This window comes from Tenrec ecaudatus, chromosome 1 (assembly GCF_050624435.1).
Source record: "Tenrec ecaudatus isolate mTenEca1 chromosome 1, mTenEca1.hap1, whole genome shotgun sequence".
Classification (NCBI taxonomy): Eukaryota; Metazoa; Chordata; class Mammalia; order Afrosoricida; family Tenrecidae; genus Tenrec; species Tenrec ecaudatus.
The window spans coordinates 59,758,040-59,777,728 of NC_134530.1; the positions used below are offsets into that span (position 1 = coordinate 59,758,040).

At 43.7% G+C, this 19,689-nt stretch overlaps 1 protein-coding gene across 1 annotated transcript in view; it reads right to left on the minus strand.

The window, feature by feature from the left end:
• CLSPN (claspin) overlaps window positions 1–8,909 on the minus strand; it is a 30,737-nt gene extending 21,828 nt beyond the window's left edge. The window contains exons 1-6 of the mRNA XM_075553838.1: window positions 8,770–8,909; window positions 4,150–4,258; window positions 3,164–3,612; window positions 1,334–1,495; window positions 592–669; window positions 171–243 (exon numbers count right to left, since the gene is read on the minus strand). Of these exons, the coding sequence (XP_075409953.1) occupies window positions 171–243; window positions 592–669; window positions 1,334–1,495; window positions 3,164–3,612; window positions 4,150–4,258; window positions 8,770–8,793 (895 nt within the window). The 5' untranslated portion in view covers window positions 8,794–8,909. The remainder of the gene's footprint in view (window positions 1–170; window positions 244–591; window positions 670–1,333; window positions 1,496–3,163; window positions 3,613–4,149; window positions 4,259–8,769) is intronic.
• Window positions 8,910–19,689: the final 10,780 nt, after the last annotated feature.

Consider the following 19,689-nt stretch of genomic DNA (forward strand, 5'->3'; position numbering starts at 1 on the left):
TTCTATGGCTTTTAGAAAACAGTCATTCATCAAGATTAATTCTAAACTTGATACTAGATTTATAGCTCATATGAAAAGTTAAAAAAAAAACCAAAAACCCCAACATCCACAACGAGCTTCCAAAGAACTACGGTATTTGTCTTCAAGTTCACTGTCCTTGTTTGCATTACCTCGAATAAGGCGCTGAGTCTCACTATGCAGTTTTTTTAATGCTTCCTTACTTAACTTGGCTGCTTTCCTTTCCTTAAAGAAAACAAAAAATGGAAACTATGTTACTGGGATTATTCAGAAACACAGGTGTTCATCCCTCCAGCGTTTGCTCTCTTTAAGAAAGAGGTTGCAAGAAGAACAATAAGCGTTAATAAATTAAATACAATATAAACTCAAGGAACTCATTAATTTGCAAATCTTAAGAGAATTAATTCAATCCAGCCCATATTTGGATTCCTAGTAGGCACAAAGCAACATGTTGGGTACCAGGAAAATATTATGATAGATGAGGCAAAATGTTTATCCCCCAAGAAGACTATAATCTCCTGATGAGAAAAGAGCCCAAAGGCTGCATGACTACTGCATAGGACTACACCTCACCTTCCTCGTAGAGCCTTCTGGCAACTCAGTTTCTTCTTCACGTGAACAGAGTCCACTCTCCAGAGATGGTCCCTTTTTCTAAAAGAGAAAACTAATTAGCATGGACAAAAGCTTAACTAAAGTAAGATGATGCTTCTTACTCAAAGACTGAGTTTGAACTCCAACATTGCATCAGGCTCTATTAAAAATAAATGAATAATTATCAAACAGAAGCACATGGCATCCAATAATGCCCAGAAAACAAACTGTATGTGTGAAAAAAAGAAAAGAAAAGTCTAAACCCTCATTTCTTCTGTCGCGCTGACATCTTTCCTTAGGGAGGGCCAACAAATCCCACAGAGCAGAGAGAAGTGTTAGACCACTGCTGCTACTAGACACTCAGTGCTTTGGCTGATAGAGCTTCTCTTGGATTCCCTTCCTGAAGTTCTATAGGGTCCATTTCTTAGAGCCCAAAGGAGTCTCAGATTTATAACCTGCTTTTGACTACACCATACAGGATCTTACTTAACTAGCCTAACATTCCTAAAAGGGCAGTAACGAAATACTCATGTTCAAACAACTTAACAGGTTTGTACAACAAGTCTCCGAAATTAATAGCTGAAAAACTTAAGTCAGTTGACACATCTCTTTCCCAAGTTAAAAAGAAAGGGAGAAAAGGTTGCAACTGTAAACATTAATTTTAAAAATGCAAGAGTTAGCAGCAGTTTGGATAAATTTTAACTGAGATCACCCTTTTACTTGCCTTATGCTTTTTAACTTTTTTTTTCATTGCTGCCCTTATGGATTCTAATGACTCTTCATCTTCCAGTGGAGAATGATTTTCCTCCTCCAATCCAGTTTCAAAAAGGTCATTATCCACAAGAAGGCAGCCGCTATCATTTAACGGCTGTTCCATACTCTCTTCCTGGATAATATATAAAGGAAAAACAAAATCCAACCAGTTTAGAATCCAGTATCACAAAACATCCTATGAAAATTTGGTTCAGGCCAGAAAAGGCTTATATTTTATCAGCAGACAAGTACGTGGTATTCTAGAACATTCTCAATGGGTCCTAATCTGCAATTATCTTTTGAAAGGCAAGCTCTGGTTTTTGTTTTTAGTTCATTTATTTATTTTTTTATCATTTTATGTAGGACTCTTACAATGCTTATTATAATACATACATCAATTATATCAGACATATTTGTACATGTGTTGCCATCATTCTTTTCTAGACAGTTACTTTCTTACTTTCTATTGAGCCCTTGATATCAGCTCTTCTTCCACCCCCTTGTGTGTTTTTTTTTAAGCTCTGGTTTTATTTATTGTCAAAAATTAAGTTGATAACCACTATTTTTTTGGAAACGTCACTAAGAACTTATTAAATACCAGTTGGCATTGAGTTGGCTCTGACTCATGGTACCCCCGTGGGTGTCAGAGTGAAACGGTGCTCCACAGGGTTTTTAAGGCTGATTTTTTGGGCAAAGATCACAAGGCCTATCTTGCTAGGTGCCTCTAGCTCAGTGGTTAAACCTTCCTCGTGCTGTGACCCTTTCATACTGTTCCTTATGTTGTGGTGATCACAACCATAAAATTATTTTTGTTACTACTTCATAACTAATTTTGCTGTTATGAATCGGGAGACCCAATTGGGCAACCCCTTGTGAAAGGGTCATTTATCCCCCCACCCCCCAAAGGGGTCGTGACCCACAGGTTGAGAATCACTACTCTAGCTCATAGGCTTCCATTTGCCCTATTCCCGCCCACAATACAGGAAAAACCCTTCAGCGCCCTCCTGGTAATGGAAAACTTTTGTACTGTAGCCCATAATCGAGGACGAGGTGTTACGGATCTGCTTTTGCAGCTTCCCTGGATACCTCCAGCATCCAAGGGACAGACAGTACCACCTAGCCCTTCCCCTTAGCAGTCAAGTATGTTTCACTAAAGTAAAGCCTCAGAACCTGTCAGAGAAGAAAAACTCAAATATTTTCCACTAACCCAAGCAAGAGGAAAGGGCTGAAACCACACTGTATTAACAACAGAAAACTTGGAAAACCTGGAAAACAAGGCACACCTATAGAGACATGGCTCTCACAGTTCAGAGCCAGGGCTTATTAAATAGTTTATAAAACTCAAAAACTTTCTTTTTTTGGTTAGCAGACAAGACTTCTGACAACGGATTCATGAGAAATCCTCCTTTGAAGTAAATCATCTATTGAGAACAGCAAAGGACTATGCCACGAGTTTATCAAACAAAAAACAAACCCAGAAACCCATTTATTCAGCAGTCTCTCTGCACATCCCATATGGAGAATGAGATCAACAAGACTTCACATACCCCATTACTCCCAATGCAAAGCGATCAACTCTGCTATGTTCTGAGTGCAGGAACAATCTTAAAAATGAAAGCTAATTTTTCTAAAATGTCAGTCTGCCTCTGAAATAGTCAACTTCTTTAAGATGTACCTTATTTAAAATGTACTTCTTAGTTATAACCAACATCTTGACAGAAAGACTTACTGGTCTCAGGGACTTAGAACCACTGTCTCGGAAGATAACGAGGTTAATTGGCACACAATAAATAAACTGTACCTCATTGTTTGTTGCCTTCTTTTTTAGCTGCCTAATTTTTTGCATCTTTTTTTCCTCTTTCTCAAGTCTTCTCTTTGATTTTACTCTTGCTTTCTCCCCAATTTCTCCCTTATCACATACAGATTTTCTGGAAATCTTTCTGTCAACTGTACTGTTCACAGACTTTTCTGACTGGTGATCCAATTCTATGCCAAGTGTTGCCTGGGTTTCCAGATTTTTCTGACAGAAAGACTCCTCGATGTCACTGTCATCACTGCTGGCCAGAGTTTTGTAAATTCTTTTGACTTTTCCTTTTTTGCCAGCATATATGTTCTCCTTATTTTCCTCCTCTGCATTGTTCCAGGTAGTGTGCTCTGGAGAGGCATTTATGTCTTCCACTTCAGAATCACTGTCGTGTAGCGCCTTCTTGCTTTTTGATTTCTTACTTACAAAAATCTCTTCATCTGAATCTGAAGGAAACACAATTACAAAAATAAAAGTATTTAGCCACCTCTTTATTGTTCTCGCCCTCAAAAAGATATGCAATTATACAAGTAATTGTTACCTGTAAAAAAAATTTTTAACAACAATTAGAACTGAATGTAGTAAAGCAAATATAAAAATACATTTTAAAAACACTTTTCCCGGGAGGGGGCGGGGTTCGCTTACTGAGAAACATAATTATATATATATTTACAAGGTGTAAAGTTGAGTCATACATCATTGTTCTAATCCTCTTAAAGGTGTCAAAAATTGTTTTGTTATTCAACCAAGAGTAATGCATTCACCCAGGCAATGGGATAGGTATTTTATACCAATTATTATATCAATAATGTAATCGAAATTGCTATTTTCAAAAAGGCACACATACTGCCTTTTGCTTTTATAAATAAGACAAAATAGAACATTAATACTTTAGTAAATCAAGGAAATATTTAAATCATTTTAATACCAGTTTTCATGTTCTATTTCTGAAAAGAAAAAAAAATACTTAAGATTTTTCAAACCTCTTTCACTTGAGGCACCATTTGTATCCAAGCTGCCTTGTCCACTGTCTGATGGACTATTTACTTCCTCTTGTGAAATGAGTTTGGGATCACTGATTTCTAGATGAACCTAGAAAATATGAATATACTTTGCATTAGCCGACAGGTGACAGAATGCTCCAAGCACATAATGGTATACAAAGTATCATGGAATCATCCTGAAAGAACTAGGAAAGAACTAAGATAATGGTTTGATATGAAATGTTTAATATCATCCCTCCAACTAAAAACAAAAAAGCTTCAATGATAACCTTTAAGGGACACCACAGAACCGACCAAGAAGCTATACTAGATGCCTTCAGGATGGGAAGACGACTCATTAATAGCCTGTAATAGGCTGAAAGTGAAGAGGACTTGTGACATTTACTGAAAATGGATTACACTCTAGTATAAAAAAAACAAAACCAAATTCACTTGTACCAACTGATAGCAACCCTATAGGACAGACAGGGTAGAACTGGCCCTCTGAGTTTCTGAGACCTTTTATGGGAATAGAAAGTCCAGTCTTTCTCCAGAGAAGTGGCTGGTGGTTTCAACATGCCAACCTTGCAGTTAGCAGCCAGACTCGTAACCACTATGTCACCAGGCATAAAAATCCTAACAACTGGACCAATAAATAACATCATGATAAAAGAGAAAAGACTTAAGTTGTCAAGGATTTCGTTTTTACTTGGATCCACAGTCAATGCTCACAGAAGTAGAACTCAGGAAATTAAATGATGTATTTCACTGGACAGTTCTGCTGCAAAAAAGATCTCTTTAAAAAGCAAAGACATCACTTTGAAGACTAAGGTACACCCGGCTCATGCCAAAGCATTTTCGATTACTTCATATGCATGTGAATGCTGGACAATAAATAAGGAAGACCAAAGAGGAAGTATAAATGCCTTCAATTTGGGGTGTTGGTGAAGAAAGAATATTAACTATATTCTGCCAAAAGAACAACCAAGTCTAAGTTGGAATAAGTACAGCCAGAATGTTCCTTAAAACCAAGGATGGTAAGACTTTGTCTCACATACTTTAGATATGCCATCAGGAGGGTCCAATCCCTGAAGGGCATCATGCTTGGTAAAGAATATGGTCAGGGAAGAGGAAAACACTCAATGAGATGGACTGAAACAGTGGCTGAAACATAGTCATTCTGAGGACGGGGCAGACCCAGACGGTGTTCTGTTGTATACAGGGTCACTGTGAGTCAGAATTGACTCAGTAGTACCTAACAACAATAGAATCAAAAGGTGATGCCATGGTTTAACTCTTGCCTTCTAATGGAAAGGTCAGTGGCAAGTTGGTTTCACAGAACCAACTGTTTATTTTGAATAAGTAAAAGAATCAAGAATGCATGATGCTTTCCCTGTCTGAACTCAGTACGTACAAATGACTGATGAGGAGAAGTTCCTCTTAGAGAAATATCCGAACTAATCAGTGAAAGAGAATAATAGAATTAGATGATCACAATTTTAGTCATCTCCTATCAAATAACAAGGAACCTGGTGGTGTAATGGTTACAAGGTGGGCGAGCAGTTTGAAACCACCAGCTGCTCCCCGGGAGAAAGACGGGCTTTCTACTCCTGTAGAGTAGTCTCGGAAACTGACAGGGGTAGTTCTACCCTGTCCTATAAAGTCGCTGAGTTAGCACTGATGTGATGGCAGCGAGTTTGGGTGAGTTTAATCAAACAACAGATCCAAGCAATAGACAGTGGCCTGCTGAAAGCACAATGAAACCACCCGTAACTTTGTGCCACCTGACAGAAGTAACCGACACCTGTGAAGCACTCTTGCCAAAGCAATGAAATCAGGATCTAATCAGACTATCCACTTCAGGAGCTAGAGGAATATGTCAGTAAGAAACTACAGAACTACATGGTTTCTCTAATGGAGAACCTATCTATTAGTGTTCAGAGATATAACAAGAGAATAAGAAATTAATCCAGTATACTTTCAGCATGGGCCCTTACGCTCTATTTCTGAAAATAAAGGTACTGAATATTATAAGTCTCTTTCACTCAAAGCCCCAATTATATCATAATTGCACAGAAATATGCAGTTTGTTTGGGTTCTGATCATGTATGAGTCACAGAAATATGAACACTGAGTAGATATTTAATGTGAAGCAGTAATTCCAAATGCTTAAAGTGTGGCAATAGATTTGTGGTCATTTTTTTAGAAACTATTATTTTTTAGAGATCCAGAGATATATTTGTGGGTCAAATAGGTTATCTGGGATCTGCTTCCAAATAACCTAATGAAGGCAAAGTGGATGAGGATATGAAAGATTGCTCATGATTTGATAATCGTTGGAGTTAGGCAATGGGTTTGTAACACCAATCTCTCAATGCTTCTCTAGGTTGGGAAATTTTCCAAATACAAAGTTACAAATAAAAACACTTCCGGGAGAAGGTGGGTGTTAGATGACTTTACAAGTTATGACCAAGCTGACCCTAGATGCCAGGTCTCCTTAAGTCCCTGGATACCGAATCAGAAGTGTCAAGATATGGAGGTACAGGCACATGTCCTTACCCTACTGGTTTCTCAGATCATGATGAAACTGATTTGAATGGTTGGTACGAGTATTAAAATAATAAAGTTAATAAGTACTGAAGAATCACTGAGGAGTGTGTTAATCTTCTATGTAATCCAAAGTGGTAAGACTAGTCGTTTCTTTTTTCTAATGGGAAATTTTTTCAATTTTCCAATGACTCCTGTGTTTGGGTAAACACACCGCTTACTATGTGGTGATGCCACTGGGCTGCCAATCAAAAGGTTAGCAGTTCGAAACCACCAGTTGCCTGTCAGAAAAAAAGAAGAGGCAGTGGTTCTCAGCCTTCCTAATGCTGCAACCCTTTAATACAGCTCCTCATGTTGTGGTGACCCCCCAACCATAACATTATTTTCATCGTTACTTCATCACTGTCATTTTGCTGTTATGAATCGTCATGTAAAATATCTGATATGCAGGATGTATTTTCATTGTTACAAATTGAACATAATTAAAGCATAGTGATGAATCACAAGAACAATATATAATTATATATTGTGAAATATTTCTAATTACATATAAATGAAATTTTGTCTTGAAGCATGGTATAGCATGTGGGCAGACCCTCCTGGAGATGGGTAGAGGTGCGGTGTCTCAGTGTTTTCCGATGTTCTTAGGCGACCCCTGTGAAAGGGTCTTTCGACACACACACCCCAGGGGTCGCGACTCACAGGTTGAGAACCGCTGCCCGAAAGAATTACCGTTTCGGAAACCCACAAGGGCTGCCCTCCCGGGTTGCTGAGACAGAATGGACTCCACAGCAGTGAGTAATCAATGGATCAGTAACAGTCCAGGGCAGCGGTTCTCAACCTGTGGGTCTCAAACTCTTGGGGGCTGGGGTGGTGGTGGTTGGTGTGTGTGTGTGTGTGTGTGTGTGTGTGTGTGTGTGTGTGTGTGTGTGTGTGTGTGTGTGTGTGTGTGTGTGTCAAACGACCGTTTCACAGGGGTTGCCCGATTCATAATAGTAACAAGTTTACAGTTAGGAAGTAGCAACGAAAATAATTGTATGGTTGGGGTCACCACACAACACGAGGAACTGTATGAAAGGGTCGCGGCACTAGGAAGGTTGAGAACCACCACACCAGGGCCCGTAGAGGGTAAGCCAAGGGGCAGCCAAAATAGGAAGGAAGCCTATGTTAACACCTATGCGGCTGAAGTGAGGATGACGTGAGCGGGCTAAGTCTCGAAAGCTGTCCCTTTATTTAAAATGCTGATATTTAGTTCAATATCAAACCATGTAATCTTTGGCATTCGTGCTTTTGCTTTTCAACCCTAACTCTCGGAAACCAGACTCTCGGCCCCCGCGTCCAGTCTGACCCAGTGAACTATCGCCCGGATTGGGGAGTTGCTGGTCACTCCCGTACCCAAGGCCTCGGCCATGAACAGAGGTCACTGACTGACGCGGTTTCCACGCCCAACGTCGCCAGCTACCACCCGGGCCCTGCCACACTCCTGGGTCCGTTCGGAAGGGGGTCAAAGCAGGGTAACCTCCAAGACCCCTTCCGGACCCACTCTTCCTCCCCGGCACCCGCACCGCTGCGGACGGTGGGCTAGGCCTTGCTTTCTTCAGGGTCACCGGCGGCGCAATGGTGACGAACAGATGGCGCTGCGACCCACCGCCCCCGGGCGAGAGCTCTGGCAGTCGGCTTCAGACGCGACGGCCGTGGCAACCCTGTGGGGAGGCCGACCGGACTCGACGGCAGAGGGAGTTCCAGTCGCAGGAAGGGCTCCCCCAGCAGCAAGCGCGCCAAGGGGAAGGCGCGCGGGACCGACGCGCGGAGGAGGGGCGGGCGGCGGCCGAGCGCGCCGCGCGGACCAGGGGCTTCGCAGGCCGCCAGGAGGACGCCAGCGCGGGAGCCCCCCACAGACACCCTCGTCTGGGCCACCCGGGCTCGTCGGCGGGGCAGTCCCGGCTGGGCCCGGCGCGCTGCACGCCGGGAACTGTAGTCCCGCGACCCCAGCCTTTGCACGTCTCCCTCCCAGTCCGACCCGGGGGTGCCGGGCATCCACAGACCGGGCTAGAGGGACGTGAGTATGCTCACCTCCGAAACCACCTCGCCGGACATGATTTCTGCCTCCACAGGGCTCCGTCAGCCTCCTGTTCCCTCAGCTTGAACCACTCGCTCCCGCCTTCTCCAGCTCCTCCCGGCCGTTCGATCTTTCGCGCCCAGCCTGAGTGGAGGCCACGCCCTCGGTGGTTTGCACCAATCCAAAGGAGCCTTTCTAAAGGAGGCCCCGCCTCCTTTGCTCCCACCCAATCACGAAGCGCCTCCCAGCCGGCTCCACAAGTATAATGCGGATTCGGTTGGCGGGTCCTGGTTCCTGTTGTCAACCGAGCCTGTAGGAAGCTGGAGGCGCGTTGGATGTGGGGAGTCGGATATTCTGGCTCGAGTATCAATCGAATGGTGGCCTTTGACCTTTGACCTCTACCAGAATTCAGCAGCTCCCTTCCTGTGCAATCCGGAGAATGAACCGTGTAGATGGGGAGTGACTGAGAAAGGATTCTTACCCCCGGAGTGTCCTGAACCGGAATCTTTTCAGGTGAAGTTGAGGCCCCCTCGTGGGGATTTTCTGGTGTAGCTCCATCTGGAACCGCAAGATCTTGCTTGCCCCTTCGTGTACATGACACACCGTTTAACATCAAAAAGAAAAAGCTTCGTAAATTGCTCAGATACCAAAGAATATCTATCCTTGGCTACTTTTTGTTCGCTGTCTTCTGTCATGGGGTCGCCCTGACTCATGGCAAACTGCACAACAGAATTAATGCTGCTCTGTCATGTGCTAGTCCTGTGTGATTCACAAGGTTCTCATTGGCTGATTTTTCGAAGAGGGTCGCCAGGCCATTCTTCCTACACCAAGTCCAGAAGCTCTGCTGAAACCTGTTCAGCAGCTGGTGTTGTAGTATGCTGTAGAATGAATTCCAACTCAGAGTAGCTCGACAGGTCAGAGTAGAACTGTCCCAAAGGTTCTCTTTACATCTTTTCTTGTGCCACGGCAGTTGGTGGGTTCAAACTGCTGCCCTTTGTTTGGTAGCTGAACAGGCTCCTTGTTCAGTGTCATAGCAACACAAGGCTCCATTAAGAGATGCCTGGTTACCACACATGAAGAGCATTATTCGTAATTGAACCTGGGTCTCCTTCATGAAAGGTGAGAATGCTACCACTGAACCACCAATTTCCCCTTCTCATGGCCCTTCTGTCCTCTTTGACCTGCTCTATGTCCAGGCAAGGCTGACCTCCCCAACTACATTACTCCAGCTCCATTGAGCTCTGGCTTCAGGATGACTTAGGTTAACCCTTAGGAAGAGATCGAGGGCACCGGAAAGAAAGGTCAGCGTACTTAGGACTCTGACTTAATCCCTATGGTCCTATCCATGGTAGGGTGAATAATTTGTCTCCGTTAGCTCAAGACCTTCTCAGTTTTAGCACAATAGATCCCACATCCCAGCAACTCCTTCCATTCCTGGAGAACTAGGGCGGCTGTTAAGGAAGCACTGGAAGTACGCATGGGCCCATGCCAAGCAATTTGGAAGACAGCCATCAGGCCAACTGACTGGAAGAGAGCCATATTTGTACTCATCCCAAAGACAAGTGTCCCAACAGAATGCAGAAATTATCCAGCGATATAATCAATATCAAATGCAAGAAAAGTTTCATTGAAAATCATTGAAAAACAGCTGCAACAGAACATCAGCAGGGAACTATGAGTTCAAGCCTGATTCAGAAGAGGAGGGGGCATGTTAATGCCGAAGTCAGATCAATCTTGGCTGAAAGCAGAGAATGCCAGAAAGATATGGACTTGTGTATTATTGACTGTGCAAAGGCATTCAAGTGTGTGGATCTTTCAGAACATTTCATTGTGCGCCTGGTAACAGATACAACGTGGAATTGAAACAAGCAGAATAGAAATGAGAGTGTTGATACAATGTGAAATATGTAATCAATATCACTGATCATTATGTCTAGCAATTGTGAAGTGGGAGTAGATTCTGTATGTTTTCACCAAAAATAAAGAAAGAAAAAAGCAATTTTGAGATAACATGGCCATGACAAAGTAGACTATAGAATGTTTGTTTGCTGGCTGACAAAAGCCAAAGAAAGTTTAGCGAACGACAATTAGCAGAATTATAGCTCTCACTTCATCTTTTCTGAAAAGTAAGAACACCCACCATGTTACATTTTTAGTGTGCTATTTGTCTGGAAAGAGAATTGAGAACTATTCGCTTCTCTGAAAGTCCTAGTCATGGCTGTGGAGTCAATTCCACCACTGATGACCCATAGGACAGAGTAGAACTGCCTCCAGCGTTTCCCAGGTCTCAGTTGTTAGGGAAGCAGACTGCGGACTGCTTGCCCACCAAGCCAAACAGCTAGCTGCAGGTTCCAACAGTCAGTCTTTGTCTCTTCAGCCGAGTGTGTATCCACTCTAAAGTCCTAAAAGAAAAACCCAAACTCACTGCTATCAAACGTCGATTCCCACTTATAATGACACCTCTCCAAATAAAAAAAATAAACGCCGGGCATCAACTAGATTGTGACACCTTCAAATGGGGGCATTTCATCTTCATCCCTGGAGAAGCACTGCCACCATGTGGCATACCTTGGTCATGTCTACCTGTCTGTGGCCTGCGGTCTTTTCATGGTGCGACATTTAAAAACTGTAAAGCAGTGGTTCTCAACCTTCCTAATGCTGCAACCCTTCCACACAGCTTCTCATGCGGTGGTGACGCCCCCGAACCATAGCATTATTTTCGTTGCTACTTCATCACTGTCATTTTGCTACTGTTATGAATCGGGCAACCCCTGTGAAAGGGTCGTTCGACCCCCAAAGGTTGAGAACCGCTGCTGTAAAGAGTTTGTCCTGGCCCACCAGGCCATGAGGATGATGTTCCTGAGTAGAGCAGCCAGTCCACAGAGAGAACAACATGGCTGGCCCTACTATGAGACATGATGCCCCTCAGTGACTAAGGGCGATACAGGGGACAGCACCAGAGACACAGTGTGGGAATTGCACCTGACCTGATCCCACCACACCGAGGCAAAGCACTGGGGGAGTGCAGTGGAACAGCAAGGGAATGGAGTGGCAAGGTCCCCAGGGAATGCTGAAAGTGGACTTTGGGGCCAGGGCGTGGTGCCCCAACAGACTGGACTGGAAAACGCTACTAAGGGCCAGCAAACGATCCTTGAACGAACTACAAGCCTTTCTTTTGTGAAGTGGTTTGTTTTGTTCTTTGTCAATGGTTTGTTTTTGTTGTTTTATTGTCTGGTTGTATATGTTGCTTTGTTTTCCTCTGTCTTGTTTTCGTGCATGTTAGTGTCTCCACAGGTCTGTCTGAATAGGACAGGCTGGATGAACTATCTGGAGGAAAAACAATAGGACAGACAGTTCCGGGGGGACAGACAGTTCCGGGTGGGGGAGGGGGAGGAGGGTAAGGAAATGGTGTTAATAAACACAGGGACAAGGGAACAACATGGGACCCAAAATGGTAGTGAGGGGGGAGTGGCAGGCCTGGTGGGGAATGATCAAGGGTAAGGTTGCGTAGAGAAGAGCTATAGCTGTAGCCCAGGTGGGGAAGGAGCATGGTGGTGGGGCAGGAGGAAAGTCAAGGGAGATGGAGGAAGGAGCTGGGAGTCAAGGGGCATTTATGGAGGTCTAGACAAAGACATGTACATGCAAACATATATATGAGGATGGGGAAATAGATCTAAATGTCTACATTTATAGGTTTAATATTAAGGTGGCGGAAGGACCTTGGGCCTCTACTCAAGCACTCCCTCAATGCATGAATACTTTCATTTATTAAACTGGTACTCTATGATGCTCACTCTCCCGACACAACTGCTGAAGCCAAAGTGGGTGAACAAGTAAATGTGGTGAAGAAAGCTGATGGTGTCCGGCTATCAAAAGAGATAGTGACTGGGGTCTTAAAGGCTTGAAGATAAACAAGTGGCCATCTAGCTCAGAAGCAACAAAGCCCACATGGAAGAACACACCAGCCTGTGTGAGCGAGTGATCCCAAAGGGATCAGTTATCAGGCATCAAAGAACAAAAAATCATCATATCATTGGCTGCACACCTCCATGATAGGATCGCTCAAGACAAATGGGTGCATAAGCAAATGTGGTGAAGAAAGCTGATGGTGCCCGGCTATCAAAAGAGATAGTGTCTGGGGTCTTAAAGGCTTGAAGATAAACAAGTGGCCATCTAGCTCATAAGCAAAAAAGAAAGCCCACATGGAAGAAGCACACCAGCCAGTGCGATCACAAGGTGCCCAAGGGACCAGGTATAAGGCATCATGCAAAAAAAATGTGTATATATATATATATATATGTGTGTATATATATAAAATGTGTATATATATAAAATGTATATATATAAAATGTATATATATAAAATGTATGTATATATATATATATATATATATATATATATATATATATATATACCATATTGAATGAAGGGGGAAGTGCAGAGTGGAGACCCAAGGCCCAAGTGTCGGCCACTGGAGATCCCCTCATAGAGGGGTTTAGGAGAGGAGATGGGTCAGTCAGGGTGCGAGGTAGTACCAACGAAGAGCACAGCTTTCTCCCAGATCCTGGATGCTTCCTCCCCACAACTGCCATGGTCCGAATTCTACCTTGCAGGGCTGGATGGGGCGGAGGTTGTACGCTGGTACATACGAGGGCTGGAGGCACAGGGAATCCAGGGTGGATGATACCTTCAGGACCAAGGGTGTGAGGGGCGATGCTGGGAGAGTGTAGGATGAGTGGGTTGGAAAGGGGGAACTGATTACAGGGATCCACATGTGACCTCCTCCCTGGGAGAGGGACGGCAGAGAAGAGGGGGAAGGGAGACTCCGGATAGAGCAAGATATGACAAAATAACGATGTATAAATTACAAAGGGCACATGAGGGAGGGGGGAGCGGGGAGGAAGGGGGAAAAAAAGAGGACCAGATGCAAAGGGCTTAAGTAGAGAGCAAATGCTTTGAGAATGATTGGAGCAGGGAATGTATGGATGTGCTTTATACAATTGATGTATGTATATGTATGGATTGTGATAAGAGTTGTATGAGTCCCTAATAAAATGTAAAAAAAAGAAAAGGGGGAAAAAAAAGAAAAGAAAATGATTAGGGCAAAGAATGTACAGATGTGCTTTATACAATTGATGTATGTATATGTATGGATTGTGATAAGAGCTGTATGAGCCCCTAATAAAATGTTTAAAAAAAAAAAAAGAGTTTGTTCAACTTTCCTTTGGTAGCATGAGATGGCTGCCTTTCCCAGCAGGTGCTTTAAAAATCATCCCACCCTGCGTTTCCATGGGGTATAAAGCTTCTCTAGGAAGTTCAGGACTGTTTCTCTTGCTACCCACTTTAAAATGGACGGTTTCACCCACTACCCTTTAAAAATGGCATGGGTCCAAATACAAAGTGGGTGCTTAGCAAATAATTGTTGAAAGAACGATTGCTGTACCATTAAAACCAAACCAAAGAGCACCCCCAGGGCCTTTCCGACAGGCAAACAGCATATACACTATCAGCTGCGGTGCGTGTCCCGCCATTCAGTAACCCTCCGGTCCCTCCTGTTACCGTCAGACTCATCTGCTGAACACCTATTCTATTTTAAGCTTGTGAAGACAGAGGATATAAATATAAAGTATGGTCTTGTTCCCAGTGAGGTCCCTTTCTCCTGTTGGCGAGTGCACAATAGTGGAAATGTGGGCGGGTATCGCAGTGGGGCCCCTGAGGCAGGGGTGGCCGACATTCCCCACAAAGAGGTAGTTTTGAGCTGGGTTTTGAAGCTAAGTTGGAATTCTCCAGGCTGGCATGAGGAGGAGAGAAGACATTCCAGGCATGTGTAGGGACTTGATAAAATGTGTTATGTGCAGAGAATTGAAAGTAGGTCAGTATGATGGAACCTAGGTTGGGTGGGTTGGGAGTGGCGGGCCTGAAGGCAGAAAGTTAAACAGGAAACAAAAGTCCCGGAATGCGAAGCTTAGAGTGGAGTGCTTGGACAGTAGGAACTGGGGAGGGAGGTGGGGCGGCAGTTAAGGAGAGCGGGGGACATTGCATAGGTGTTGGAGAAAGATGATTCTGGCAGCCACATGAAGAAAGAATTGGAAGAGGATTAAAGTAGAGGCAGCAAGACCAGTTGTTTGAGGAGGAGCTTATGAGGCCAGAACTAAGTCCATGGAAGCAACAATGGAGAGAAGACAATGGATTGGAAGAAGAAGTTAATCTGGCCGGATTCTTTGAATGATTAAGTGTGAGAAAGAAGGGACAGAGAGGAGTGTCAATGGCCAGGTTTTTGAATACAGCTTTCTAATTCAGAATGCTGACTCAATACAGTGTGACACAAGTCAATATACAGAACAAGAGGTTTCTCCGTCCTAGCTCGCCTCTGTCCACCCTCGGTTCCCATCGCAGCGCTCTCTCTGACGTCTCAGGATACTGAAAAAGTGCTTCCTACACTGTGCCTTCTCTCACTGCCATCTCTTCATTGCTATTCTTGCAGCAGGAGGTCCAGCTGCACGTAGTTAACTTGGCAATTGTTCTTTGAGAGAAGGATGTGGCAGTCAGCTTCCATAAAGACTTACAATTTGGAAACCTTCAGGATTTCTTCTCTGTTCCAGTAGAAATAGACTAGAGCCATGACTTGTTGTTGTTGTTGTTTTTCACTCATTGCAGCATCCAAAATCTGAACTCGGTAGTTGTTTGTATTCCATTCACATAGTTTTCTCTTCAACTCCCTTTCCTCTTTCTGGCCACCTTTCAGGGAAATGTATGGAGAAATCGCTCTGTCTTCTTCTATTCAATTCTTCCTCATAATATTTGTTTCACTTTGTACAGAACCCCAAGTGTTTTCTCTAACCTCCCTCTCAAAGTCCTAAAGGAACTTCATGGCTTGGCAGCGACAGGTGTTTTCTTAGGCATCAGCATCCTCAGCACCTGGCCAAACATGCCCCAGTCACATGTGCCTCCACCAGACACGAGAAACTGACTGCATATACTTGTATGGGTGAAAGATTCTACCACAGAAGGACAAAAGGTCCACGGGCTCCATTATATTTCCTTGTTTCTTGGTTATTTGATGCCTGAGCCCCTTCAGACAGGCCACATTATCCAGCTGTACCTCGATGGGCAGATTCAGATCAGAACAAATTAGCTTCTGCCAGCAAAATGTACTTTGAGTGAGAGAAAGAACATTTCCTAAGGCAGGAGGTGGTATAAGAAAAACAACAATAATGTACCCACTATTAGTCCTGCTATGGCTTGAGTTGTGTACCTCAAATATATGGATTGTAATTCCTAACCCCTATACCTATGGTTATGGAGCTCTGGTGGCATAATGGGCTCAATTTAGTCTGCTAACCACAAGGTCCCCAGTTTGACACCACTAGCTATTCCATGAGAGAAAGATGAAGCTTTCTACTCCCATAAAGATTTACAACCTCTGTCCTGTATGGTTGCTGTGAGTCAGAATCAACTCGATTGCAATGAGTAAGATACCTATAAGGAAGGAGCCCGGGTAGCACAGTGGGTACAATGCTGGACTGCAAACCACAAGCTTGGCAGTCCAAACCCACGAATTGTACTGTGGGAAAAAGATGAGGCTGTCTGCTGCTTTAAAGGTTCACAGTTTGGGAAATCCTAAGGAGCAATTAATTCTATCCTGTTCTATAGGATCTCTATGAGTTAGAATTGACTTGATGGGTTTAGGTTAATACTGTGGTTATCATCCCATTTGGGAATGAGTTTTCTTTGTTACATTGTTGTTAGGTGCTGTCCAGTCAGCCCCAACTCCGACTCCCAGTGACTCTATATGCACAACAAAATGAAACACCGCCAGGTCTTGCACCATCCTCACAATTGTTATGTTTCAGACCATTGTTGCAGCCATTATGTCAATCTATCTTGTCAAGGGATTTTCTTCTTTACCTTGCCCTTCCACCTTACCAAGCATGATGTCCCTTCCCAGGGACAGGTCTCTCCTGATAGCATGTCCCAAATATATGAGGAGGAGAGAAGACATTCCAGGCATGTGTAGGGACTTGATAAAATGTGTTATGTGCAGAGAATTGAAAGTAGGTCAGTATGATGGAACCTAGGTTGGGTGGGTCGGGAGTGGCGGGCCTGAAGGCAGAAAGTTAAACAGGAAACAAAAGTCCCGGAATGCGAAGCTTAGAGTGGAGTGCTTGGACAGTAGGAACTGGGGAGGGAGGTGGGGCGGCAGTTAAGGAGAACAGCGACATTGCATAGGTGTTGGAGAAAGATGATTCTGGCAGCCACATGAAGAAAGGATTGGAAGAGGATTAAAGTAGAGGCAGCAATTTATTTATTTATTTACATTTTATTAGGGGCTCATACAACTCTTATCACAATCCATACATATACATATACATACATCAATTGTATAAAGCACATCTGTACATTCTTTGCCCTAATCATTTTCTTTCTTTCTTTTTTTTAAAATCTTTTTATTGGGGCTCATAAGGCTCTTATCACAATCTGTGCATACATCAAATGAGCAAAGCACCCTTATACATTTGTTGCACTCATCACTCTCATAATTCACCTTCCACTTGGGTTCCTGGAATCAGCTCGGTTTCCCTTTTTTTCCCCCCATCCCCCTCCCTCCCCGATCCCACCCCTGGTCCCTTGATAGTTTATAAATAATTATTATATCTTATCTTACATTCCCCGGTGTCTCCCCTCACCCGCCTCCCCCTTGACAATCTCCCAGAGAGGAGGTTACACATAGATCTCCGAGATCGGTTCTCCCTTTCTACATGCCCTTCCCTCCTGGTGTCGCCTCTCCCACCGCTGGTGTTGAAGGGTTCGTCTGTCCTAGATTCCCTGTGCCTCCAGATCCCCACTGCACCGCTGTACAACCTCTGGTACAACCAGGTCCGCAAGGCAAGGTAGGATTGGGGTCATGATGATTGGGAGGGGAGGAAGCGTTCAGGAACTAGAGGAAGGTTTTGAGTTTCATTGTTGTTATATGTATATTTTTACCAAGACAGAGGTTTGGTCTTTTGATAGTTCGTAATGTGTTCATTATTCTTCTCCAGCACCACATTCCAAATGCATGGATTCTTCTACTGCCTTCCTTAGTCAATGTCCAACTTTCACATGCATGTGATGCAATGGAGAACACCATGGCTTGCGTCAGGTGCACTATAATCCTCAAAGTAACATCTTGCTCTTCAACACTCTAAAGACATTTTGTGGAGCACATTTACCCAATGCAATATGTCTTTTGATTTCTTTTTTTAAAATCATTTTATTAGGGGCTCATACAACTCTTATCATAATCCATACATACATCTATTGTGTAAAACATATTTGTACATTCATTGCCCTCATCATTCTCAAAACATTTGCTCTCCACATAAACTCCTGGCATCAGCTTCTCGTTTTGTCCCCTCTCTCCCCGCTCCCCTCTGCCTCATGAACCCTTGATAATTTATAAATTATTATTTTGTCATATCTTCCACTGTCTGACACCTTCCTTCACCCATTTTTCTGTTGTCCACCCCCCAGGGAGGAGGTTATATGTAGATCATTGTAATCATTTCCCCCTTTCTACCCCATCCTCCCTCCACCCTCCTGTTATCGCCACTCTCACCACTGGTCCTGAAGGGATTATCCACCCTGGATTCCCTGTGTTTCCAGTTCCTATCAGAACCAGTGTACATCCTCTGGTCTAGCCAGATTTGTAAGGTAGAATTGGGATCATGACAGTAGCGGGGAAGGGAGCATTTAGGAACTAGAGGAAAGTTGGATGTTTCAGCATTGCTACACTGCACCTTGACTGGCTCATCTCCTCCCTTCTGTTTAAGGGGATGTAAAGTTGCCTACAGATGGGCTTTAGGTCTCCACTCTGAACTCCCCCTCATTCACAATGATATGATTTTTGTTCTGACAATGCCTGATATCTGATCCTTTTGACACCTTGTGATCGCACAGGCTGGTGTGCTTCTTCCATGTGGACTTTGTTGCTTCCGAGCTGATGACTGCTTGTTAACTTTCAAGCCTTTAAGACCCCAGACACTATATCTTTGCTTATTTGTCTTCAGCGATTGTGTCAGGAAGTTGAGCATCATGGAATGTCAGTTTAATGGAACAAAGTATTCTTGCATTGAGGGAGTACTTGAGTGGAGGCCCAATGTCCATCTGCTACCTTAATACTAAACCTATACATAAATACACATAGATCTATTTCCACATCCTCATATATAAATATATTTACATATGCACATGCCTTTATTTAGACCTCTATAAATGCCCTTTGCCTCCTAGCTCTTTCCTCTATTTCCTTTTACTTTCCTCTTGTCCCACTATCATATTTAGCCTTCATTGTGTTTCAGTACTTCCTCTCAGTTACATTACCCTTGGTTACACCCTACCAGCCCTCCTACACCCTCCTCACCACCAATTTGGATCACTTGTTACCTTGTCCCTGGATTTGTTAACACCACTTCCTTTCCCTCCACCTCCCCCACTCTAATGTAACCCTGGAACCCTCAGTCCCTCTGTTTTCTCCTCCAGATTATTCATCCAGCTTATTTTATTTAGACAGACCTGCTGAGATAATAACATGCACAAAAACAAGACAGAACAAAACCAAGCACAAAAGAAAACAAAACAACAAGCCAATGACAAAAAAGGAAAGAGAAAAGCTTGTAGTTAATTGAAGGACTGTTTGTTGGCCATTAGGTGTGTTTTCCAGTCGAGTCTGATGGGGCGCCAAGCCCTGGCCCCAAAGAATATTTTTGGTATTCCCCGGGGACTTTGTTGCTCTGTTCCCCTCGCTCTTCTGTTGCACACCCTTAGTGTTTTGCCTTGGTGTGGTGGGATCAGATCGGCCGCAATTCCCACAATGTGTCTCCAGTGTTGTCCCCTGTAGGGCAACGGGTCAGTGAGGGATGTCGTGTCTCATAGTGGGGCCAGCCATATGGTCC